The sequence below is a fragment of the Pongo pygmaeus genome, chromosome 16 (genome assembly GCF_028885625.2).
Source record: "Pongo pygmaeus isolate AG05252 chromosome 16, NHGRI_mPonPyg2-v2.0_pri, whole genome shotgun sequence".
Taxonomy (NCBI): domain Eukaryota; kingdom Metazoa; phylum Chordata; class Mammalia; order Primates; family Hominidae; genus Pongo; species Pongo pygmaeus.
The window spans coordinates 76,216,035-76,243,949 of NC_072389.2; the positions used below are offsets into that span (position 1 = coordinate 76,216,035).

General features: G+C 36.0%; 1 protein-coding gene across 3 annotated transcripts in view; it reads right to left on the reverse strand.

Annotated features, from left to right (window-relative positions):
• Window positions 1-3,194: 3,194 nt before the first annotated feature.
• UACA (uveal autoantigen with coiled-coil domains and ankyrin repeats) overlaps window positions 3,195-27,915 on the reverse strand; it is a 99,039-nt gene continuing 74,318 nt past the window's right edge. For all 3 annotated transcript variants that reach the window (XM_063652710.1, XM_054451170.2, XM_054451171.2), the window contains exons 10-19: window positions 25,876-25,944; window positions 24,370-24,477; window positions 23,377-23,409; window positions 22,762-22,860; window positions 18,248-18,284; window positions 17,328-17,380; window positions 13,019-15,757; window positions 10,951-11,103; window positions 6,384-6,449; window positions 3,195-3,391 (exon numbers count right to left, since the gene is read on the reverse strand). In XM_063652710.1, coding sequence (XP_063508780.1) covers window positions 3,320-3,391; window positions 6,384-6,449; window positions 10,951-11,103; window positions 13,019-15,757; window positions 17,328-17,380; window positions 18,248-18,284; window positions 22,762-22,860; window positions 23,377-23,409; window positions 24,370-24,477; window positions 25,876-25,944 — 3,429 coding nt within the window. In that variant the 3' untranslated portion in view covers window positions 3,195-3,319. The remainder of the gene's footprint in view (window positions 3,392-6,383; window positions 6,450-10,950; window positions 11,104-13,018; window positions 15,758-17,327; window positions 17,381-18,247; window positions 18,285-22,761; window positions 22,861-23,376; window positions 23,410-24,369; window positions 24,478-25,875; window positions 25,945-27,915) is intronic.

Here is a 27,915-nt window from a genome sequence, read left to right on the forward strand (position 1 = left end):
TAGCAGAGAACAACACTGAATGAAATGACAGTTGAAATGTCTATACTAATTTTCATTTCGTATTTTGTGCACAATCTATTTTATGGTGCAAATTCTGCCTTTACTCATCCAGTGCTTTTTATCCTCCCTCTGAACTTATTCATAAAACTTAGGGGCCAAGGGTAAGATCTAGGTCAGCCACATCTTTCGTGTTCATCACAGGCATTCTCTTTCAACCCGTATTTTGGTGCCAGAGGAGCTACCATTACTTTGGTGCACAGAACCAACAAGAAGAAAAAAGATCACAAGGTTGCAGAATCCAGTGATGAAAACAGAGGCAATAAGAAGTAACTGTCTTCTACCATGGTGAAGCAGATGTCAATAGAAGCTTGTAACCACTGCTAAGGTCTGGCACTCCTGCAAGCAGGCACTGATGTATCTAGTCACCATGAACATCAAAAATTAACTTGAAACTCTTCCCTTTTTTACTTTGAAACAAGTCGGTCAAAGACATGAACATTCAGGTAGGGTAACAAGCACACGTGTGAGAACAGTTTTTAGGTCCTTGTCAGAAGAAAGCTGGTAACACTGGAGAAAAAAAAATGTTCATGTTCTAAAGCTACAAGATTTTTAAAGCAGCAATGAGTCAATGCATTTATAAGAAGAGTAGAAAATTGTAAACTATAAAATTTGGTTAGGGTCAAGAGAAAAGGTTCAACTAAAAAGCCATAAAAAAGACAAAGCTAAATTTATCTGGAATTCTAGAACAATGCTGATACAGTTAAGTGATTATAGTCACCATAATATTAAAATTTAAGATGTTCAATGCATGAATATTTGATTTTATTTCAATAGACAATTATTTATAACACTGACCCTCTATCAAAAAGAATGTGCTTTTCTGATGGGGAAGTGACAAAAAAAAAAAAAAACTACACAGAACAAGAGTAATAAAGCTTTCGAGTAAGGACTATACTCCAATAGGAACTGACTGATTCTCTCAGAGAGCACTCATTACATCTTAGACAACATCACTCTTCTTTCCTCTTGGCCATATGTTCAGGTCTCAGTTTTTCTGAACACAGAATGGCAGTGGCCAGCATTGTCCATTATCTATGTTCCACTTGTTTACTAATTAAAAAGCTTTAGTCTTCAGTGTTGTAAATGCAATTTCTGCCTTCAATATCAAAAGGTAAGTGAATGAGACAAGATTAATTGAAGGAAGTACTTGATATTTTACTCCAGATAGCTGAATGAAAATGGATATTCTCATTTGTACTTTGGAGTCCATCGTTTCCTACTCCCAATGCTCTCACAGACAGTAAATAAAATAGTTTAACTTGCAAATCTTTTACAAGAATGTTCAAAACAATATTCTAGAGAAAACTTTACTGATGGTTGAAAACAAAATAAAACACACGTAAGGTTCCCTTCCCATCTCTAATGTGGAAAATAAAACACTTAATACGAATACTCAGTTTTAAACTTTGCTCTAAGTTTTTATTTTATTTTATTTTATTTTATTTTATTTTATTTTATGATAGAGTCTTGCTATTGCCCAAGCTGGAGTGCAGTGGCGAGATCTTGGCTCACTGCAACCTCCGCCTCCCAGGTTCAAGCGATTCTCCTGTCTCAGCCTCCCGAGTACCTGGGACTATAGGCACCTGCCACCATGCAGGGCTAATTTTTGTATTTTTAGTAGAGATGGGGCTTCACCATATTGGTCAGGCTGGTCTTGAACTCCTGACCTCAGGTGATCTACCTCCCTCAGCCTCCCAAAGTGCTGGGATTACAGGCATGAGCCACCACCCCTGGCAACTTTTTTATTTTATTTTTTATTGAAATAGGTGGCCCAAAACTTGTGAAACAGAACTCATGCTGAAGGACAACATTAAACATAATAATTAAAGAAACAGATATTGCTTATGTAAACCGTATAAAGAATTAAAAATAAATCCAATTCTGACTTTCAATGTTGTTTCAACACTGAAAAAATATGATGGCTTATTCTTTGGTATGAGAAGTCATTCTGATGGTACTTTTACCCTATTAAACAAAAATGGGATTTAAAAATCCGGTTCAGGATGTTCAAAGATAATTGCTAAGGCAAATTTTGCAATTTGAGAAAACCTAACTGCAATGATCCATTTATTCAGTTATTTGTTAATACTCAAATTAGTAATTTTCACTCTGAATGCTAAATAAAATGTTAATAAAAAATAACAAGACATATAAACTTTCCCTAATGAGATGCAGTTAATAAAAACAGTTGTTTACTTCAGAGTATTTACTATAAACATGTCCACTTATGTTATTTTATTGCTATCTATATACTCTTTCAGTTTACTGTATTACTGCACTTTTCTCTAAAACTTTAAAAATCTGTAATCTAAAATCAATTCTCTAATGCTAATTTTGCAAGAAAACTGTATTTCACATTATTAATCTCATTAATATAACTTTCCTATAAATAAGCATGAAACATTTGGAGGATGCATATATAATGAGTGCTTGGTTACTATAGTAGCAAATGTCAAACTAATTGCTAAAAAAAGTCTAAAGGTTTTCATACTTTGAAAAATCTAGTATATCATTTATCATTATTCTTTAATACTGTGGCAAGAATAGTCACCACAAGTAAAAATTAAGATACTGTTGTAGACATTAAGGCAATTTTATTATAAATTCCTGATATATTCCACCCCTGCCTGTTCTTAATCTAAATGTAATTTAGCACCGCAAACCATTTATGAAAATAAATTTATTTTAAAAGGCATAAAAGTTATTAGTGTAGAAAGAAAAAATATCTATACCTACAAAAAAGGCCAAAGACACTAATGAAGTTACCTCAATAAAGATACTGTAACATGTAACTTAGCCAGCCAAGTTACAACACATTCCTCACAACTGTATTATGTCTCAAGGTTCTGAGGATCTGAAAGGTCTTTTGATCCACCTAAAAGTGGCCACCAACCAAATTAATTTCTCTGAAAGACATCTTTAAGCAATTATTTCAGCCTAACCTCGCTTCATATGGACTCACTCAGATGGCTCATGTTTTATTAGGGACTCGAAGGTTTAAAAATATGTAGTCAATCCAGGGCAAAGTTATGTTGTTTGCCTATTTGTAAAATTAACACATACAGAAAATAAGATGCAAACTGATATTGAAAAAGACTAGCATATTCATCTAATTAAAAAAAAAAAAACCTACCAATGGAACAAAATATATTTTATTTTAATTATACCAGCACAGTAAGGCCCAGAAAGACCATGGAGTTGCACAAAGAATGTTCAGCACCAGCAAGATGAAACAGATACTGGCAGTCAGTGCTAACTGCTAGCACACAAGCCCCTGCCGCATTTGTATGATCTGGAGCAGAGCCTCCTGAACATCTTCATCCATGTGACCCTTTGGAGAAAGAAGGAAGAGGAGCATTATTTTATGTCATCTTTGTTTACATAAGAATTCTAAAGATAAAGCTTTTACAGAGCATAACTAGTCATTGATTCATCAAATGCTAAATCCTCATCATTGTGATTTCTAAAGGAATTACTGGAAAAGGGAGTACAGCCCTCATGAAAATAAGATCAATTAATAAGGAGTGCACAGCTGGGCGTGGTGGCTCACGCCTGCAATCCCAGCACCTTGGGAGGCCGAGGTGGGTGGATCATTTGAGGTCAGGAGTTCGAGGCCAGCCTGGCCAACATGGCGAAACCCCATCTCTAGTAAAAATATAAAAATTAGCCAGGTGTAATCCCAGCTACTCGGGAGGCTGAGAAAGGAGAATTGCTGGAACCTGGGAGGCAGAGGTTGCAGTGAACCGAGATTGTGGCACTGCACTCCAGCCTGGGTGACACGGCGAGACCCCGTCTGAAAAAAAAAGACTAGTGCACAACAGCTGCTCTAACTTCCATTACCAGAAAACTAATGGATAAACCTCCCTCTTTCTCTTTTTTAATAACAGCCTTGGATGATAGGGGCAGCATAAGTTATAAATGAACAAAGTAAACTACAAGGAAATCTGTTGTTGCTGCTGAGGTTTTTTTGTTGTTGTTGTTTAGAAAACTAACTGATGGCCGAACATGGTGGCTCACACCTGCAATCCCAGCATTTTGGGAGGCCAAGGTGGGAGGATCACTTGAGGCCAGGAGTTTAAGCCCAGCCTAGACAATACAGTGAGACTGTCTCAAAAACTTAAAAAAAAAAAAAAATTAGCTGGGTGTGGTGGCATGTGCCTGTAGTCCCAGCTACTTGGGAGGTTGAGGGAGGATGATCACTTGAGCCCAGGAGTTGAGGCTGTATGAGCTATGATTGTGCCACTGCACTCCAGCCTGGATGACAGAGCAAGAATCTGTCTCCTAAAAAAATTTAAAATTTAAGTAATTGGTTTAAAAAACCCATATTTATGTTTTTACATAAATAAGATCATATAATATATATTATTTTATAACTTGCTTTTTTATGTAGTGTCACAGAAATCTTTCCCTTGAGCTACCCAATTATTTTAAATTATTGTATAATATCCACTGCATGGACATATTACATTTCTTTACCCATTCCCCTAATGATGGACATTTAAGGTATTTCCAATCTTAATGGAAAGATTACTAGGGAAGAAATTGCTGGGTCAAAAAGCAGTCTCAATTTTTAATTCTGTTAAGTACTACAAAATTTCCCTCTACAGAGATTATAACAATCTGTACTACCATCAATGGAGTAAAAATGCCCATTTCCCATACACTCTGGCTAACACAATAGACTATAATCTTGTGTAATATTGCCAGTCCCACAGGTGAAAAATGGTATGTTCTTATTCATTTGCATCTCCCCCATTACTGATGAAACCAAGTATCTTTTTTACATGCATGTTAGCCATTTATATTTTTAAAAAATACTTTAAACTTAAAATGGTGGCACGAGTTGATTAAATGCAACTCAATATGGTGGGCTTATTACAATACCACACCCCCTCCCAACACACACATTTTTTTTTCCTGGAGTACCTGAATAGGTTTCAGCACAACACTTCCTATTAATACGAAAAGTTTTGCTTCCAAAATCTGTTTCTATAACAGCAGGATGTTTACATTTCAAACATTAGCCATAGTTGACTGAACTGAATTTCTTAGTTAACTTTATGATGCCAGAAGGCAAGACTATTTCTGTTGCCAACTGCTTTTGTTATGTTTCATTAGGACACAATAGAAAATAATTTCAAATTCCAGAAGTGCATATTATACAAAGTGGAAAGGCTTGTTAGTTTGCTGTATTTTTCATTAAGAGCAAGCTCTTCCTCTCACGGCCAATACTAGTGAGTTTCTCAGCCTCTCTAATATAGATTTTCTACTATTTCCCCCCTTGAACTTCCTATTCACTGTTCCTCAATAATCTTCTCTAATAATTGCAATAAACTTTAAAACTCTAGTTTATCTCTGATTTGCTCAAAAGAGAGTAGCTAAGATCCCTTGTTCTATCATATCATTCATTCTTTTTCATTAGTTTCCCCTCCATTTCCTATAGAAAAGGCAGGTCTATTTATTTTAAGAATTTGATATCATAAAGTATCTTTTTATTATTTTATCTAGTTGTTTTTTTAAAATTGATCTTTTTTTGAAGCTTTCTCTCAACATCCATCTTTCCCTTCTTCGTTTTTTGTTTTTTGTTTTTTTTTGCTTGTTTTTACAGTGTGGCCTAACATACTTCAAATCCAAATAATTCCCAGGATCTCTGTCATTCTAAAATTTGTTTCTTTTAGTACCTTTTCTTCCTGAAAAAAAATCTATTCTGAGAATTTTGGAGGTGCTGCTCATGGGGTTTCTGCAGGAAATTAAGCATAGTATCCTTTCTATGTTAATAATTTCTTAGTATGATTTTAACAATAACTTTCTCAGTACACCCCTAAAAAAGGGAATGCATAATGTTATTCCTTAATTATTCCTTGGCTTTACCAAGCCAAGTTAAGGCTTGGTAAAACAGATCATTTTGTCTTTAATTACTACAATCCTATACACATAACACCCTTTTGTCACTTTTGTACTTTTCTAGTATTCAAAGCCATTCCCACTCTCCTCTTAGATGACAGCCACATGTGGATGTCAAGGCGTTGTCTCCAGCTAGCAACACCATTAACGTGTGCTACCATCACATGTTACCAAACTGTCTATAAACTGAGTGACAAGCAGATGGAGACAACGCTAAATTTAAGATGTGTTGCCATATAGCTTTGTAAATTTTTCTGGGAGATCCACAAACAATGATTAAAAGAAACATAATTATTTTTAAATAAGCATATGGGGTGCAGCTACTTTAAACATCAATTACTTTCACATAAATTTATTTGAAAATAAAAAATTATTATCTCTAAAGCAATATTCTTTCCAAAGGAGAAGTAGTTCTTTACCTGTGCAGCACTAAGAAGGTGTGTCCGATAAATTGCAATTACTTCTTGGTGCTGTCTGTCAGCATCCTAGAAATGTGGAAAGATGGGCAGATGTGAATATCAGCGTTCACATTTTCAAACTTTGGACAATGCTCAGGCTTCATGCTACAAAACTATTATTATTATTAAGGCGATTCTGCTACTTCTAACAACAAACTACCTTGGACCTACCAGATGCAGAATTCCAAAACGTAACAATATAAACTTCTCTAATGAATGTGTGGCTAAGGACAGTAATGCTACTTTCCCTAAGTAACATGAAATGATTGCTTTAGTTCACATCTAGTGCCATGAACTTCTGCAGACACTTATCACATGTCTGGATTATTGCAAACGCTTCCCATCCTGTCTTACTATCTCCACACTATATTCCTTATCATGCCTCTGAGACTAAGGTACCTATTTCCTCACACCACTTTTGGCTCAAAAACCTTGAGTGACACTTCTTTACATACATGAGAGAATCCAAATTCATCAGTTTGGTTCTCAATGACTTCCATAGTTTGGCTTCAAACATTAACTTTCAAATACAGCAGTCCCCTCTTATTGGCAGTTTTGCGATCAGCAGTTTCACTTTCTCTATTTCAGTTGCCCATGGTATAATACAATAAGATATTTTGAGATATAGAGAGAGCCCACATTCACATAACTTTTATTACAACATATTGTTATAATTGTTCTATTTTATTATGTTGTTATTAATCTCTTACTGTGCCCAATTTATAAATTACTCTTTATCACAGGTATGTATATATGGGGGGAAAACATAGCTTATATAGGGTTCACTCAGCAGGTCCTATCCATGGTTTCAGGCATCCACTGGGGATCTTGGAACATACCCTCAGTGGATAAGAGGGGGACTACTCTATAGGCAGGCCTTTTACTGCCCTCTGGCCATGCCACTTGTATTCCATCTCCATGCTTTTTTTTTACACTATTTTCTTTAGATGGAAGAGCCTCTACTTTCCTTTCACGTAACACCAAAATAGCATCTATGTTACAAGTTCAAGCCAGATACCCCCTTCTTTAAAAACTAGTTTCTACCACACCACTAATCTTTCCTTCCTGGAAACCCCTATCACTTAGAATCTGCATTCTCAATTCTATATTTGACATCTCTCATCTTGTGATTTTTACTTTTTATGAATCTGTATTTTGCCTCTCTAACTACCCAGAACTCCTTGGGGACAGGAATGGCATACTTTCTTTGTCCCTGCTTAGTACAGTGTCATGAACATAATAAACAATAAACAAATATTTCCAATTATTAAAGGGACACTATACTCTGGATAAGATCCAAATCCACAATTTGCCATCCTCAATCTGTAGGCCTACAGTGTTAAAAAATAAACACTAAAAAAAAAAAAAAAAAAAAAAAAACCTTTCTTCTATTAAAAAATAACTCAAACAATTCTACGAAATAGGGAAACATCAGCAACAATTTACATGTGATTGGGCCGTTTTACTTGGCATTTCAATGTGTATTAGTGCATAATTAAAAGCATAGTCCCAGATACTCAGGAAGCTGAGGCAGTAGGATCACTTGAGCTCAGGAGATCAGCCTCAGGACCCCATTGGAGACGAGCCTAAGCAACATAGCAAGACCCCATCTTTTGACAAAATTCAACAACCTTTCATGCTAAAAACTCTCAATAAATTAGGTATTGATGGGACGTATCTCAAAATAATAAGAGCTATCTATGACAAACCCACAGCCAATATCATACTGAATGGGCAAAAACTGGAAGCATTCCCTTTGAAAACTGGCACAAGACAGGGATGCCCTCTCTCGCCACTCCTATTCAACATAGTATTGGAAGTTCTGACCAGGGCGATCAGGCAGGAGAAGGAAATAAAGGGTATTCAATTAGGAAAAGAGGAAGTCAAATTGTCTCTGTTTGCAGATGACATGATTGTATATCTAGAAAACCCCATCGTCTCAGCCCAAAATCTCCTTAAGCTGATAAGCAACTTCAGCAAAGTCTCAGGATACAAAATCAATGTGCAAAAATCACAAGCATTCTTATACACCAATAACAGACAAACAGAGAGTCAAATTATGAGTGAACTCCCATTCACAATTGCTTCAAAGAGAATAAAATACCTAGGAATCCAACTTACAAGAGATGTGAAGGACCTCTTCATGGAGAACCACAAACCACTGCTCAATGAAATAAAAGAGGATACAAACAAATGGGAGAACATTCCACGCTCATGGGTAGGAAGAATCAATATCATGAAAATGGCCATACTGCCCAAGGTAATTTATAGATTCAATGCCATCACATCAAGCTACCAATGACTTTCTTCACAGAATTGGAAAAAACTACTTTAAACTTCATATGGAACCAAAAAAGAGCCCGCATTGCCAAGTCAATCCTAAACCAAAAGAACAAAGCTGGAGGCATCACGCTACCTGACTTCAAACTATACTACAAGGCTACAGTAACCAAAACAGCATGCTGCTGGTACCAAAACAGAGATATAGACCAATGGAACAGAACAGAGCCCTCAGAAATAATGCAACATATCTACAACTATCTGATCTTTGACAAACCTGACAAAAACAAGAAATGGGGAAATGATTCCCTATTTAATAAATGGTGCTGGGAAAACTGGCCAGCCATATGCAGAAAGCTGAAACTGGATCCCTTCCTTATACCTTATACAAAAATTAATTCAAGATGATTAAAGACTTAAATGTTAGACCTAAAACCATAAAAACCCTAGAAGAAAACCTAGGCAATACCATTCAGGACATAGGCATGGGCAAGACATGGACTTCATGTCTTTTATGTCTTTTTTTTTTTTTTTTCATGTTTTAGACATGGACTTCATGTCTAAAACACCAAAAGCAATGGCAACAAAAGCCAAAATTGACAAATGGGATCTAATTAAACTAAAGAGCTTCTGCACAGCAAAAGAAACTACCAGCAGAGTGAACAGGCAACCTACAGAATGGGAGAAAATTTTTGCAATCTACTCATCTGACAAAGGGCTAATACCCAGAATCTACAATGAACTCAAACAAATTTACAAGAAAAAAACAAACAACCCCATCAAAAAGTGGGTGAAGGATATGAATAGACACTTCTCAAAAGAAGACATTTATGCAGCCAAAAGACACATGAAAAAATGCTCATCATCACTGGCCATCAGAGAAATGCAAATCAAAACCACAGTGAGATACCATCTCACACCAGTTAGAATGGTGATCATTAAAAAGTCACGAAACAACAGGTGCTGGAGAGGATGTGGAGAAATAGGAACACTTTTACACTGTTGGTGGGACTGTAAACTAGTTCAACTATTGTGGAAGTCAGTGTGGTGATTCCTCAGGGATCTGGAACTAGAAATACCATTTGACCCAGCCATCCCATTACTGGGTATATACCCAAAGGATTATAGATCATGCTGCTATAAAGACACATGCACACGTATGTTTATTGCGGCACTGTTCACAATAGCAAGGACTTGGAACCAACCCAAATGTCCAACAATGATAGACTGGATTAAGAAAATGTGGCACATATACAACATGGAATACTATGCAACCATAAAAAAGGATGACTTCATGTCCTTTGTAGGGACATGGATGAAGCTGGAAACCATCATTCTCAGCAAACTATCACAAGGACAAAAAACCAAACACTGCATGTTCTCACTCATAGGTGGGAATTGAACAGTGAGAACACATGGACACAGGAAGGGGAACATCACACACCGGGGCCTGTTGTGGGGTGGGGGGAGGGGGGAGGGATAGCATTAGGAGATATATCCAATGTTAAATGACGAGTTAATGGGTGCAGCACACCAACATGGTACATGTATATATATGTAACAAACCTGCACGTTGTGCACATGTACCCTAAAACTTAAAGTATAATAAAAAAAATAATAAATGTAAACAAGTAATCAGTTATTATTCTATTTTCTTGATGAGAAAACCAAGAGTTAAAGGGAATGTTCCTTGCCACTTCCTTGTAAGTGGCAGGACTTAGACCAGACCTTCCAACTTTATCTTCTAAATCCAGGCACTTATCCTTCTATATAAAGTATAAAACCATAGGAATGCCTCTTTATTCACAAAGATAAAAGATTATTTTAAAACCTCCTTTAGTTTAGTGGACCAATATTTTAGAGAGCACACTGCAATGAGAAAGATGCTGGATTTGGAGTCAGCCAGTTCCAGGTTTATACCCCAGCTGAATGACCCCACGCATCAAATATTTTATTCTTTGTTTCCTTAAGAATTAAATGGAGGGAATAAACCTGCTTTGTGAGATCGTGATGAAGATAAAGTTTATAGATAAAGTACGTAAAATGTTTAATATGGTGCCTGGTGTACAGTAGGCATCAAATAAGTATTATTACACCACCAGTACAGGTAACTTTTCGTATATAAAAACAATTACATTCTTGGATCCGAACATAGATACAGATCACTTTAATTTCTAAATGAGCCTTACAAACTAACTACGGGAGCCAGCACATATTCATGCAAAGCCCTGTGTGCCTGGTTACTCACAGCCAGCTGTTGCTCCAAAGATTTCACTTGGTGCTGCAGAGTGTCAATCAGCTGGCTCTGCCTCTTGGTGGGGTTCCCACTTGTGTAGGTGAGTTGGGAAAGGCCATTAAGTGCCTGTTTTAATCTTTCCACATCATTAAGCAGTTCAGTTATCTTTAAAAAAAAAAAAAAGTTGTAGGAGAAACATTTATTCGCTTATCATGTACAATGAACATCTTTGTACAGAAATCATTCCTTTTTGGAGACACAAGCTTTATCTTTACACACCAAAAAATTGAGGTATGAATATTGCCAAGATTGTTACCAAGGATGTATACAATATGTAATTTATAATTAAATCCCTCTCCAGAAATTCTTTACAAAAGCAATACCAAATTAAGAATAAATATTACATATATCCTAAGATGTGAGTATAAACATAGTCTTACTTTTAGCTAATATATAAGCATCTACAAAGGCACATGAACTGTCTTCCAGGTATGGAACACAGGAAGGGAAGGGGGATTCCCAGCAACAAAGTGTGAAAAGTAAAAGGGTGTGGCCCGCGTAAGTCTAGGATTAACATATGTTCCTTTTTCAAGAGTTGTATTATTTAAGACCACTTTGTTGTAGAGAGAGAAAAAACAAGGAGGCTGTTTACAGGAATAGGAAGTGCCTAGAAACATAGCATTTTTCCACCCTGCTTTAAAGTCAGACAGAGTCGACTTGTATGAGCTTGGCTAATTTACTTTTCTGAGCCTTAGATTCCACATCGGTGAAAGGTGGACAATCTTTCAGAGTTAAGAAAATCAGGTTGGGCACAGTGGCTCACACCTATAATCCCAACACTTTGGGCGGCTAAGGCAGGAAGATTGTTTAAACTCAGGAATTCAAGACCAGCCTGGGCAATATAGCAAGACACCATCTCCTCCCCCACAAAATTTTTTATTGAAAAATAATAATAATAGAAAAAAACAAAGAAAATCAAATGCAATTACATGCATATGCTCAATAAATGGCAACAAGTAGATACTAATAATTAGCTCTTATAATTACATATTACTATATATATTAATAGGTACCTTCTGAACAAGCTTAGAGCATTTAAATTCTCAATCACAGAGATGGTGTGCCAGAGGACAGTATGTACAAGTACTTTCCACTGGGGAGGGCAGTCTGTGTCTGTGTTTACTCCACTGTATCCCCAGCACATGACATGCAGAAGGCATTTAATCATTACATGTTGAATGGATAAAACTGCAGTCAATCTTTATATGTCATATCCATAGTAAAAACTTTATGCAACATCAGTGTCAAAAATATTGTTGAGTACCTATTCTGTAAATTGTACTATGAGAATTAAAGATAAGATGGAAAGTTAAGTTATAAACCCTGCTCATAAAAACTGATTGGGAAGATCAACTACATAATTCTAACAAGGTAATACAAATGTTTTAAATGGATGGCAAAGCCACAGTAAAACATCCACCTTAGAGGAGGAACTGTTTACTATAGACTAGATTGGACAGTGAGGGCTTTAGGAAGCAGGATAACATGTTAATGAATGTATAGGATTCAACTCAGTAGAAAGGAGGGAAAGGACATTCTGGGTGAGGGGATGTAGACTTTCTAGTCTGTAGAAAGACATGAGCAACAGAACATAAAATGAATTGGAGGGCTCAGTTTACTACTATGGGTGAGTACCGAGATCAACTCTGGATGCTCCCCAGTGTTCTTGGTTTCTTGCAGCCCAGAAAGAGAGCTTCCCCATCTTTCACATGCCACAGACCCACTGGCTTTTGACTCTTCATCTATGAGACAAGTGAGCCTTAAGTCTCCCCATCGTTCCTGAATTCTTGGCTAGAACAGCTAAAGAAACAGAAGGAAAAATGCTTTTGACTTCTGTTTGTGTTACTTCACTTTTTTTTTCAATTCGGAATTTTTGCACACAAGTTGCTAAACTGGAAAGGGTGTGTCTAATGGTCACTTTGTTAATACCTGTGTCTACTTTCCTGTGAGATTCTGTGGTAAAGAGCACTGCTCTGGGGTTTCCAACACATAGCCATGCACACTACTACTTTGTACCTACCTTATTATCTTTTGCTTCTATTTGTTTAGCAGATTCTTGTATTCTTCTTTGTAACTCTGTGATTGTCGTTAAGGACTTATCACATCGTTCCTTCTGATCCTTAATTTCTTGCTCAATGCTGAAATGCAGTAATTCCTTCTCATCTTTTGCAGATATTTCCTTCTTTTTGGCATGCAAAACTTCCTCACATACTTCCTCATACTTTCTATTCAGATTGGCCAATTTTTCATTTAAGCTAGAAATCTGTGTCTCCAAATCACTTTTTGTTGCTTTATATTTAGACAAATCAACTACCTCTCTAGTCTCTAATTTTTTTAATGCTTGTTTAGTATTCTGAACCTCAGACTGAAGTTTGGAGACTTCTTCCATTTTGTTTTGGCTTTCTTCTTCCTTTTCTCTCAAGCTAGCTTTTATGATTCCAACTTCTTTCTCAAATGCTTCTTTAATCTGCAAATGCTCTGCCAGGGGTATAGAAGAGTTCTTTTGATTCTCCAACAACTGATGCAGTTTGGTCACTGTCTGCTGCTCTTTCTCGTAACACCTTTGCATACTCTTCAGTTCTTCCTTTAGATTTTCAATTGTGCCATTAAGAGATTTTTTCAGAGCCTCAACCTGTTCCAATGGAACATGTTGTTTTTGCAAAAGATTTTGCACTGCAAGTATCTCAGAAGTCTGTTTGGCGTTTTCTTCTACTAGCTTCTCTTTCACATTCTTTACTTCTGTGTATTTCTTTGACAAGTCTTTTAACTGTTTGTTTAGCTCGTCTGTTTTTCTGCTTAATGTTCTTTCCATTTCATGAGACTTCTCAATGAGAACTGTCTTATCCCTCAAATCTTTCTGAAGGGTAAAAATCTCCTTCTTTAACTTGTCATTCTCTTGCTTGTTTTTCTTGACTTCTTCTTCACTGACACTATACTTTTGTGTCTGCTCTGATAACTGGTCTTTTAGTTCTTTCTCTGTTGCTTTAAATTTTCTCTCGCACTCCTCAAAGCTGACAATTGGGGCGTATTTTACCTTAATGCATTCTTGTATTGTGTCGAGTTCCTTCTTCTGGGCTTTAATTTCGGCGTGCAGTGTCACAATCTCTTCTTGGCCTTTTCTGTAGTTGGCCAAGATTTCAGCGTTACTATCCTGCACCTTTCTCATGCTCTGACTTAGCGAGCTCATCTTTGCCTCGTGCTCTGCCAGGCTGATGTACTCAGCTTTTATTTGGTTCTGAGTGTTTTCCAGGTTTCTTTTTAATATTTCATTCTTATCTTTTATTTTTACAAATTCCTGATTTAGATCTTCAAATTTTTTCTTCACATCTAATAATTCTCTGTTAGTTTTAGCTAACGTGTTATTCAGTGTCATTTTAATCTCTTCATGGGTTTTAACTGGCACATACTGATTACTCATCATCTTCTTCAAGTTAGTGTTTTCAGACATGAGAGCGTGTATTTTCTCCTGGTCTTCACCACATTTTTTCTTAAGTTCAGACAGCTGTTTCTTAAGTTCAACAATATTGGATTTCAGAGCTGTTATCTCTTTTTCATGTTTCTCAGGAGGTACAAACACAGTTTCTAGGCGGCTCACATCCTTACTTAAGCTGTCATTTTCCAGTAGCAATTTCTCCATTTCCAACTTCTTTTCTGTGTATTTTTGTGTTACATCTAAAAGCTTTCTATTAAGATCATCAATAATTGCATCATGTGACTTTTTCATGTCTTCACTTACTTTTAAAGGAACATAATGATTTTTCATTTCAATTGTTAAGTTATGTGCTTGCTCCTTGAGGAGCTTATTATCCAAATAAACTTTTTCAATTTCCTTTTGTAGTGTCTGATTTTTCAATGTTAACTCAGTGATCTTCTTCCCAAGTTCTCCTGATTTCTGTTCTAATCTGCTCTTAACCTGTTCATGTTCCTCTAGTTTGACGTGCTGAGCAAGCTTGGCCTTAACATTCTCAAGTTCTCTCTTTAACTGTCTAATTTCACTAAGTGATTTTTCATGTTCTCTTTCCATTTCTACTAATTTTTTTGCTTTCTCATTCACTTCATTTGATAATGAGCTCTTCATGTTTTCAAATTTTTCAGCTGGAATGGAAAGAGCCAACTTCGCTAACAATTCTTTTGCCTGGCCTTCCATCTCTGTGACCTTTCTTCCTTTCTTCTCTCGCTCCATTTCACACGTACTAAGTTCCTTCTGTAATCGCTTATTTTCTTCTATCAGCTTGCCTTCATCCCTCTTAAACTCTTCTACTATCATCTCATTTTGTTTGATTTGGTTTCTTAATTTCCCCACTTCTGCTGAAGCACCTTCATATTTTATTTTCAAGTCTTTCAACTGATCCTTCAGTTCCTCCGTTAGTCTGTGATTCCCTGAGGCTGCTTCACTTGTTAAGTGTTCTTTAAGGGCAAGAAAATGGGTCTGCATTTGTTTAACTTTACCTTCTGACTCATACATCCTCTTCTGCACATCTTTTAATGCATCTTCTAATTGCTTTATCTGTTCATCTGAATCCTCCTTGACCCTTTCACATTCTAATGCTAAAGCTTTGCATTCTGCCACTTTGTGTGCCAGTTCATTTTGGAGCTTCAGTCGGTCTTGTTTTGCTGACTCACAGAAAGTTCGCATTGCTTCTAACTCTTTCTTTAAAATTTCATTTTCGGAGTATGACGTTTGACTGGGTAAAGATAGTTCCAGAGGTCTTAACATAGATCTGCTTTGTATATGGGCTGGTATACCTGGGGAAGTACACTGAAAAGAAAAAAAAAAAAAAGACATCAATCACAAAAGCCTAAATGAGACATTTACTATACTTATTTGCCAAACTTAGAGAAAGTTAGCACATCATCAGGAATCAAAGGGTTTTCAGACTAGGCAGTAAGATGGAAAAAAAATCACAATGCTGATTTTTGTGGTAAGGAAACAGTTCTGGATATGATTTCCTTAATACATTCACAACATTTTGAGAGTTCTGTTCACGTAAGTCTATTTCTGGCAGAACAAGGAAAAATGGCCATGGCTACTGGGTGCTATTTTGTCTTTCTTTCCCCATTCATTAACACCTACCCACACATGAGTATCATCAACTTTATCAAAACATATTTATTATTTCTATGTTTTATGGCACATAATGTGCTTAGAACTTTAAATTCTGAAGAAAACCATCGTATCCTTGAATAAAAACAAGTACTGCAATTTTAAATTTGCAGATAATTTCACAGAATTATAGATTTAACTAATAAGATTTTTGACTTCTGCGTACCTTCACTGTTAATCCAACAGAATATTCTCTAAATTATAAAAATACCACAAAAATAAACCCAACTAGTTATCAGAGTTGTCAAGAGAATGACTGGTCACAGCCAGCACCAGGGAAAGAGAGTCTCCCAATAGACAGAAAACACCTGGAGCTGGTGACAGCAGCTTCCTGATAAGATCTCCGGAGCTGGGTGAGCAGGCTCAAGCATGCGCACTAAGAGGCAAAATGGTGGATGTATGACCTTCTTCAGGGGGCATTTGACTGGTAAAGGAAAATAGCCCCTAGAGAGCATGTGCACAACCTTAGTAAAGGCACTACACATGTGGCCCCTCCTAAGTGCTGACAGGCCACTATACATGCAGATAGCCTGCCCCCAAGAGAAGAATCAAGGGAGGAGAAATGCAAACCCCAAAACCAAGCCAGTGCATAAAAATCCCAAGCCAAGGCTGAACAGGGCACTGGGATCTCTCAAGCTGCCCACTTGGCCTTCTTCCAAGTGTACTTTGCTTCCTTTCGTTCCTGCTCTAACACTTTGTAATAAACTCACTCCTGCCCTAAGACTTCCCTTGGTCTCTCCCTCTGCCTTAAACCTACTTCTGCCCCTCAGCCGAATCCTTTCCTCTGAGGCAAGGATAGAGCTTGCTGCAGATCCCTACAGATTTACTGTTAGTTAAATCTGAACTGCCTTTCCCCTGGATCAAGAGGAAAAAAAAAAACAAAAAATTATATTTTGAATTATTCATATGTCTTCCCCTTTATATGGGCAAATATGAAGAGTTAACTGATCACTGTTAATGAACAGAAACTTAGTATCAAATGCAATGAAACTATAATTCAAATCTCTTATTATAACCACTACCATCAAAAACACTCTAGAGGGCACCAGAAACAGCAATATCTGTTTTTATTAAACTCAAGAAAGCAGGACCAACTTGTCTTTGATAATGAAAACCTCACTCTACGTATATATACTTAATATACAATGCTGCTTTCTCCTCTCTTTATAAAGGCACAAAAATTTTCTTTAAATGTTTTTTAAAATTAAAAAAAAAAAGTTATTACCTGTGCGTCTGCCATATACATCTGACCTTGTTTAAGAAGCATATCTTCTTTTCCTAAATAAATGCAAATAAATGACATTTTAACTTCAATATCCATACTAAAGTAGGCTAAACATTAATTTGATGTTATTTCCTTTATTATTCAAATAGAAGAGGTACAACACAAAGTATCTTCATTCTAAAATACCCATTTTCCCCTTATTATTTCTATAAACAGAAGTACCTACAATCTACTGAACAATAGATACTAGGTTGGTTTTTATTTTTTTCTTATTTTTTTCTATGCTCTCTCTCAGCAGAATCACTAAAGCTTCAGAAACATCGAGGACTCTTAAACTAGAGTACATGATAATAAAACATATCTTATAATCAATCAAAACAAAAATGATGATTTAAATTTATAGCATAAATATTACTGTTGTAGGAGAGGGTAGTTTAATAGTCACTAGGAAACAAACAAAAACAGATTTTCTAGAGAAACTGTTTTACATTGCAGAATAAAAAAGATTATGTAGAATCTAAAAATAATTCATAAATGTAATTTTAAAATGCCTACTTGCATTAAGACTGATTTCTCCAAATTAGAAAACTATGTTTATGTTCTTTCCATAAAAAAATGAACCCTAAATATCACAAGAGGAATGTCTATGTCTACTAATCAACAAGGCAAATTTGGTAATTCATACAATATACAATTTTAAAATACAGGTAGCTAAGGAGAATCAGAGCTTTGGTAATTATCACAATATGTTAGAAGTTACAATAGTCATCTTAACGTCTTCCTAGTTCCATGTGTTGATGAAGTTTAGCAGCAGGAATATCTTGTACAGTTATTCCCGTATAGTTAAACAAGTAAGAATAAACATTCTTCTTTGCTTGAACTAGGTGAACTGTAATGATAATTCATACTTTTATACTTACGGTTACTGAAATGACTTCCTGATCCTAAATGATCACTCTGAAATCAGAAGCATAAAATATTTTAGGGTGAATGCTGCCTCATTTTGTTAAATTCTGTATCTGTTTTAGCTCTAAATGATGCAGTCATTAAAACTACATTTTTGACATTCCTGTTTCTCCGGAGCATTATTCTACTCAAACCCACAAAAAGAAACAGCACTAGCAACACTTAGAGAGATCAGCTGGGAATAAAGTACTTCACTAAGCATTTTCATAAAAGCAGCCAAGTGTTTTAAGAAAAAACTTTATTGCTCAAAAGAAAAAAAAAAAGTGAGCCCTAAATGAACTGAAACGACTTTCAAAGACTACTGTTTGCTACTGCTTTACCTCAAAAGGAAGGAAGTGGCCACATTCATGTCAATAACTCATTTTACTTTACCACTGTAGGAAGCAGAAACCCTACCTCATTGACTATGAAATATCAACATAACCCCTTCTTCCAGAGTTTATAAAATACCAAGTACTTTGAAAGTAAAAGGAGACAGAGAGCAGGAAATGAAACTGAGGCAGAGACCTACACATAGTAATAAATCCATCAATCCATTAGTTAGGAAATAATAGAGAAACTCCAGCTAAAGTGAATCAAAATATACTGGGTTGCTCCTTTTCCCAAGTAAGCCAAATACAAAGAAATCTAATATATAAATTAAAATACTATACTTCAAGGGTAAGAGTAGGCCAGGCACAGTGGCTCACACCTGTAATCCCAGCACTTTGGAAGGCTGAGACAGGCAGATCACTTGAGCCCAGGAGTTCGAGACCAGCCTAGGCAACGTGGTGAGACCTCGTCCTTACAAAAAAAATACAAGAACGAGCTGGACACGGTGGCTTATGCCTGTAATCCCAGCACTTCAGGAGGCTGAGGCAGGTGGATTGCCTGAGTCAGGAGTTCAAGACCAGCCTGGCCAACATAGTGAAACCCCGTCTCTACTAAAAATACAAAAAATTAGCTGGGCATGGTGGCGGGCACCTGTAATCCCAGCTACTAGGGAGGCTGAGCCAGGAGAACTGCTTGAATCTGGGAGGCGGAGGTTGCAGTGAGCCGAGATCGTGCCATTGCACTGCAGCCTGGGCAACAAGAGTGAAACTTCGTCTCAAAAATAAATAAATAAATAACAACAAACACACACAAAAACATTAGCTGGGCAGGGTAACCCAAGGTACTCAGGAGGCTGAGGTGGGAGGATCACCTGAGCCCGGGGAGGTCAAGGCTACAGTGAGTGGTGATCGCACCACTGCACTCCAGCCTGGGTGACAGAGTGAGATCCTGTCTCAAAAACAAAACAAAACAAAAAACCCCAGAGTGAAATGAAGAGTAAGGATAGGCAGATGTAGTTAATATTTGTGTATTTAGGTGTATTAGTCCTAAAAGCTACATACCAAACTCTGAAGTAGCTGACCATGATAAAACAGTCCACAATTCCATGACTAAATTAATGCCACCTCCATTAATCATTAGTGCCCCCACAGTATGAAAAAATACCTATAAGCTTAGTTAAGCTCTTTGTTCTATGGAATATTTAATACTAAAGTTTACAATAACTACTAAATGGCCTCATACATGTATTAGGGGTTGCTATGCACATAAGGAGTTCAAAAAACTTAATTTGGTCTTATCTTTTTTACTCAGATGAAAACAAATATAAAAGTTGTAACATAAAATCAGCCTCATTCTAAAATATCCATTTTCCCCACATTTTTATACATACAAGGGAAATAGCTACGTTATTATACATAACTCATAACAGTAAATTCTTTTGACAGTTAAGCTTTTTTAAGCATGTGAGATAATACAGCAGTAAGATATTCAATGTTTATAAATGATGAATTCTTAGTAGTTGGTTGGTTGGTTGGTTTTGAGACAGGGTCTCACTCTGTCACCCAAGCTGGAGTGCAGAGGCATGATCTTGGCTCATTGCAGCCTCCACCTCCTGGGTTCAAGTGATTCTCCTTCCTCAGCCACCCAAGTAGCTGGGATTATAGGCATGCACCACCTCACCCAGCTAATTTTTGTGTTTTTGGTAGAGACGGGATTTCACCATGTTGCCCAGGCTGGTCTCGAACATCTGAGCTCAAGTGATCCACTTGCCTCGGCCTTCCAAAGTGTTGGGATTACAGGCTGAGACACCACACCCAGGCAAATTCTTAGTAGTTTTTAATGGCTGCTGTTATAAATACTGGGTCACATATAAAGTGGGACCTGTAATTTTCTCTTTGAAAGTAAAAAATCATATCTAGCATAAAATTTCATCACAATGAATACGTAGTGACTGAGGAAAATGTCCCCATCATATTGAATGGGAACAGTCACAAAACAGGATGTACTATATGATTCCACCTGTTGAATGAGTATATAACACACAAATTATGTACAAATGTCTGAAAGGATTTCAGTCAGGTGCTAGCAGAGTTAAGATTATAGGTGTCTTTTGCATCTGCTTTCAGTTTAAATATATTTTCTTATTTTTCTAAAGTAAATATGTATTTTTATAAGAAAAATAAGTTACTTTTATGACTATTGTAAGTTATAGACTTGACAATTTAGACAAATTGTTTGTCTAAAGCTACAGAAAAACATCTTTTTTTTTCCTTCCCCTTGAGACAGAGTCTCACTCTGTCACCCAGGCTGGAGTGCAGTGGCGTGATCTCACTCACTGCAACCTCCGCCTCCCGGATTCAAGCAATTCTCCTGCTTCAGCCTCCTGAGTAGCTGGTATTACAGGCATGTGCCACCACGCCCTGCTAATTTTTGTGTTTTTAGTAAAGACAGAGTTTTGCCATGTTGGCCAGGCTGGTTTCAAACTCCTGACCTTAAGTGATCCACCCACCTTGGCCTCCCAAAAGTGCTGGCATTACAGGCGTGAGACACTGCGCCTGGCCTACACCTTACACTTAAGACATGCGAAAGTCTAGCTCCTAGAAGAAATACATACATAAATAATATCCAAATTATATTATACTTTGATTAATACTTAAAAGGCCCCGTATATACTCCTAAATTTTCTCATTCAAGTAATTCTAAGTGTAAAACTAGCATTGTAGTTAAAAGCACAAAGGAGTCAGATGCTTGGGTTCAAATCCTGACTCTGTCACTTATTATTTGTGAAACCCCTCATGGGTAAACCTCTCTGTGCCTCAAACTCCTCACCTGTGAAGTCAGGTAACAATAAAACTTATCACATAGAATTTATTTGTTTTTTGATGTACGATAAGAATGCAAACTACATGGTCAGTGCTATTGAAGTATTAGCAATCACCAGTTTCACAATTAACCTAAAAAAGAGTCTTCAAATGTGAAGAAGACAGAAGCCACTATAGCTAGATCATTCTTCGGGTTATAAAATGGTGTTTCTGAATAATCTTGAAAATTCAGTCACATAAATATGTACACATATTAAGTGTGTATAATACAATGAATTTTTGCATATGCATACCTTTTTTAATGATACACAACCCAGATTAAGATATAAAACACTTCCAGGACACCAAAAGTTTCTTCACACACCTTACTCAGTAAACCCTCACCAAAGGGTGGTCTCTATTCTAATCTCTAACATCATAGATTAGTTTTATCTGCTTTTGAACTTCATAAAAATAGAATTGTGCAGTATGTACTCTTTGTGTCTGACTTATCTCTTGCAACACTGTGAGATTCATACATGTTTTATATTATTTTCCATAATGCACACATAGTTTTTTATTTACAAAGAAAAATATTATTTTTGCTATGGTCTGAATGTCTGCCAAAATGTGTTGAAACTTAATTCCCACTGTGGTGGTATTAAGAGGTGGGGCCTTTTGGAAACTGATTAAGTCATGAGGGCTTCACTTAGGCTCCTTTTTGCCCTTTCGCCTTCTGCCAGGTGAGGATGCAGCAAAAGGCCCTCACCAGACATGAACGCCAGAGCCTTGATCTTGGACTTTCCAGCCTCCAGAACTGGGAGAAATAAATTTGCTCTTCATAAATTTTCTTTATTTTGTTAGAGCAGCACGAATGGACTAAGGCACTTTTTTAGTGTACTTTGGGGCTGCATTCACCAACAAAGATAAAAGATTCATGCTGAATCAGCTACCTTCAGTGATGCCCAGTGATGAGTCCTTTCTGAGATAATCCTGGACATATCATCATTCATTTATATGAATGCTTTTTATTATCAGTACACTCACTGCAAATTTACAGGTAGAAATATGATGTTTTAAAAAGGTAAGGATGGACAATGAAGAGAAACTAGAATGACACTAAATGTCAATTACATGCTAGTCAATTTCAATGATCTCAAGTAACTTTTATAATTATGTGGAGAAAGAGACAATCACCCCAGTTTTGCCAAAGAGGCAACAAGTTCGAAGACTTTAAATAAGCAGCCCAAGGTCACACTATAAATAAGAGATTTATAATTCAAATTCAAGTCTGATGCCAAGAGCCTTACCATTACCCATTATGAATTACAGGAAATAATTAAACTTTTCTATACCTCAAGATATTTAAATCTATTTTTCAGAGCCTCAATAGTCCTTAAGCTTTCTTCATGTTGCTTTTCTTTAGCTGCCAAAAGGGACTTCAGCTTCTCTCTCTGAAATGAAACAGAATAGATAGAGTAAAATCACCCTGTGCTTGGAATTGGATTAAAAATGTGTTTTAGAAAACGTGAATTGGAATTACATTGAGGACTGGAGTTAATGAATTCTCCAACCTGGTGAACTTTAACTACTAATAGAGTTGATAATTTCTACAAATATACTAATGAAACATACAATATCTATAAATAAAATCATAAAAAATTCAAATCTCTGTTTTCAATCTTAATGTTTTCAGACATTTTCTTTATGTTTAGAATTTTATATTATTTTCAGGACAAGTTTCACAGGAAGTAAGACTTTCAGAGGCAATAACAACAAAATGCCTACAATAATCTATGCCACTACATTCAAAACATCCTTTTTCAGTCATGTATAGATTTTGAATTTCCCTTTAATAACCAGAAATAGAATCCTGGTCTCTATCTCAATTCAGGACTTAAACCTTTACTACTATATCATCTTCAATTCCTAAAACAATTTTAATGGTTTAAAATAAAATGTCATCCTACCTCGCTTTCCAGATCATCAGCAACCATAACTTCCTAAATTTAAAAAGAACACAAAATATTTTAATTCTTAAAAGCCTATTTTAAAAGGCATGAACTGGGAAAAGATATTTTAAAAAGACTGGCAAATGTCTTTAAGACTAGGGCCAAGGATATGAGAAGAAAATTATGTACAATTCTGTTGTATGAGTTGTCATTCATTCTTCTCACTACCCAGATTCAGAAGCACTTTTGATTCTCTTGAGAACCTATCAACCACCAAGTCCTACTTGTTCTTCGTCCTCATATCTTCTGTCTACTTTTTCCTCTCCAATCCCATGGCCCTAACTATAGTTAAGCCTTTTGCTTTTGCATATGTTCAATTTTAGGAAAATCTAACATAGATAGCAAGATATTAAAGTGATACGGAAAATTAGAATCACAAGGACACAGCTGTACCAATCACGCAGTTACTTCTTACTTTTGAAATGCAAATATCACATAAGATTTCACCTGTGGTAAGTCCTGTACATAATAAAATGTATATTTAAAGAGCAAACTGATTATACTAGATTTCATATGTATTCTATTTTCCCTCTAAAAAATGATTTATGGATATTCTTGTATTTCCAATTTTTTTATACAACAAGGAATATATTACAGGTCACTGTTTCTGTGATTTTGCTCATCACAGTGTTCTCTGGAATGCCCTCTGATTCCCTCTTACTTCCTTCAAAATTCAACAGAAGTACCATCTCCCACGGGAAGTGCCCCCCTCAGAAGCGGCAGCCTACAATGATCTCTCCTCATTTCCCTGAACATTCTTTACACTGTCCTTACTTGTTAGCTTATGCTACTTTAAATGTAAAATTTCATGTAAAAATCCTGGTCCCCAGTAAGATATAACTCCTCTGAAGTGCAATGCGCTAATTTTACCTTCTTTAGCACAATCATTAACAATTTGCTATTGATGTAGTAAGACAGTTTTTTTATTTTTTATTATGCAGATTTATTTACCTCATTCAGCTGTAACTGTAAACCATTGACTTTATCCAAAAGTATTCTTTGTTCTTGCTGAATTTTTCTCAACCTCTCTTTCAAATCTTCATTTTCAATCTCCAAATCCTTAAATAATAAAGACAACAAGGTGCCAGGCCAATCTTAAAAGAGCAAATTCTTAAAGAAGAAATTTTTAAAAGCAGTTCACTACCACACAGGTGCATACATATGTAAAACACTAAGTACAAAAATACAATAATTTCAATGATATGCCAATGATTTAAAATCTACATATCAAAAATAATATAGAAAATTACTATCCTATAATAGCTAATAAATACAGGTATATACTACAAGAGGGCAAATCATCATAATTCCAATAAAGAAAAAATAAAAAGCATCTAGACACAGAAAAGAGCAAAAGAATATGCCATTTTAACTTTTGCTTAAGACCTCCCAAATTTATGAGACTCTTCTAATCCTTTTGTTGAAGTAATCATCATTTTCAGTGCTCTGGTAAAAGATAAAGGCTCAAATTTAAGGACATAGTTCATTTGCTTACACTACATAGTAAACTAAGAAAACCCAAATAAAATGCTTTTATTATACTGAAAACAGCTATTCAATTTATCATTTAACGGTGTTTCAGTCATAAAATTAATTATGGCTCCTTCCTCTAAAATAATCCTCATAATATTCTTTGGAAACTTTGACCAATATAAAAGCTAAAAAGTACTGTGTGGTTAGTTTAACAAAATTATTTTTCTCAATCAAAATAGAAAATACTTTAAGAAAAAATCAGATTTAATTTACATTAATGATCTTTTTAATACTATAATTAATTTTCTAAAATAAACACAAATGTATGGTTTACATCACAAAACAGACACATTTAAATCAGTTATATAAAGTTGCTTTTTCTAATATATATTAAAACAATACTTTCTACACCATACTTCTAGTGTTATATAATTAAATTTTATAATACTGGACTCAAACATTGATAACAAAAGTCAATTCTTTAAGAAGAGATTAGGTAGCCGGGTATGGTGGCTCATGCTTGTAATCCCAACACTTTGGGAGGCTGAGGCAGGTGGATCACCTGAGGTCAGGAGTTCAGACCAGCCTGGCCAACATGGTGAAACCCCGTCTCTACTAAAAATACAAAAATTAGCCGGGCATGGTGGCACATGCCTGTAATCCCAGCTACTAGAAGGGCTGAGGCAGGAAGATCACTTGAACCTGGGAGGCAGAGGTTGCAGTGAGCCGAGATGGTGCCACTGCACTCCAGCCTGGGCAACAAAGCCAGACCCTATCTCTAAATAAATAAATAAATAAATAAATAAATAAATAAATAGAAGAGATTAGGCAAAAAAAAAGAGAATCACAAACAATTTTAACTAGCTTCCCTCTCTTTGCCCCACTCATTTCACCCACTCTCTTGCTTCTTCTCTTCTCTCTCAATCCCACTACAAATACTGGAATTGTTTTTAAAGGAAGACACCGTTATTTTTTTCTTTTTACCTGAATATTTTGATGCTCCCTCTGATGTGACTTCACATTTACTTCATCTTGCATGTGTGTCAAATTTCGCTTTGGTAAAATATAAGAAAACACAGGTCAGCAAGTGTAAGAATACAGAAAAGTATATTTTCCTCAATTGGCAATACACCCAGTTAGTGATTTTCAGTTTATCCAACATTAGCTGCACGTAACACAAGGTGGCAGTGTTTCTATTTAAAACTCCAAAATAGAAAGGACCTTTAAGACTATGTTTTGAATAAATCAAGTATAACTTATTTTAAAATACTAAATAATAACAAATGTTAAAATATTATTAAGGATTTATTTTAACTAAAGTCACAAAATTTTAAAAAGGAGAATTTGTAATAAATGCATAACAAAAGTTGGGCTATAAAGCACTGCATTGCCAACTACTCCTAAAATAACTCAATTTAAAAAAAAAAAAAGGAAGAGGAAGGGGAAGTCACATTAATTTGTAAAGACAATATGGAAATTATTTACTTCGTCGAGCACCACCAAAATAAAATATCAAGAGGTATGGTAAGGAAGAGACAGACAGTCCCTCTGACCCGAGCAATATAAAAAGGTCTTTAAATAACTTGGTTGGGTGTGTGTTCTGTTTTTGTAACTTACTGCTTTGAAACTTTATTCCAGCTTAGAGATTTGCTTTAACAAAAACACAACATAATTATTAAACAAGAGAATAACCCCCCTTTTAAAAAAACCAAAATGATCTTTAAATCTCCACAATAACTAATGTAGAAAGCTATTTATTTCTTCCTAATTAGGTTTAAAAAAAAAACTACTGCTTTAATTCTTCGAGATAATTTTCTCATGTTTTGTATTATTTGTTTATCTTTGCTTGATCAAGTTTTTAAACTATCATTCAAATGAGTCTGGATCTAGAACTAGAGGAACAACTCCCATTTTAAAAATATTCTATATCCACAATTTGACCCTAAGTATGTTTCCAGCCTCATTCCTTCTACCAAAGGACTGTTCTTCAAGTGGAATCTGACATCTTCTCACAGCTCACCTGATCATACCACTTTCATTCCCAGCCTTCACTTCAGAATCCTCACCCACTGCCTCCACTATATCCTAACTCAGACATACTAAATCAACCCCATCCTTTAATTAAGATCCATCTTCCTGACAAGCCTTGTTATTAGCACACTAAAAGAACCTCTCTTGCACCTCTGGCTCCACTTAGCAGCGATCTGATCACGTGCACCACTGATGGGGGTGCACACGTCCTGCCTTCTGCCATCTGGTAGTTACTGGTGGGTACATATCCAAAATCCTTATCATACAAGGTCCTTCTTAATCTAGCACTTTGTTACTTTAGCAGCCTCTTCTGCTCCCTCCACGATGGGCACATCGCTCCTGTCACACTTGTCTGCTGCTGCCCCACGAACATGTCTAACCTGCTCCCTTATCAGGGGCTGGGCACCTGCCCTTCCCTCAGCCTGTGAGGCTCCTCCCACAGACCTCCACCCACTCCCTCTTCATCCCTTAATTCTGTTTTGTTTTTCTTCATAGCATCTGCTACGATACTAAATATTCCTTTGCTTATTGTTCATCTCTCACTAAGCTAGGAGTTCCATAAGGGCAGAGACTTCATACACTACAATATTCCCAGCACTTAAAACAGTAGTTGGCATGTTGTAGATGTTCAGCAGATATCTGTGAACAAACAACTGAGTGAGTCTTACATTTGCAACTATACTGTAGGCTTCTTGAAAACAGAGATTACATGTGCCTTAGTATTTAAAAAAAATTCCTATTTACAGCACATATTTAGTAAGTGTATTCAATAAATGATGGAAACAGTAATTAGGAGCAGTGTGTCTTTCTGTTCCTCGTAGAATATTAACTCCTTGTATTCACCTCAATATTTCCTAGAGCACTGAGCAGAGAACAATTCCCATATTAATATTCAATAATTCTTTTTATTTTAAATATCTATATATTTCAGAAATCATTTTTCTCTGATTCTGTGTGAGATGGCTAGTACAGTCATAGCAGTGTACATTTTTT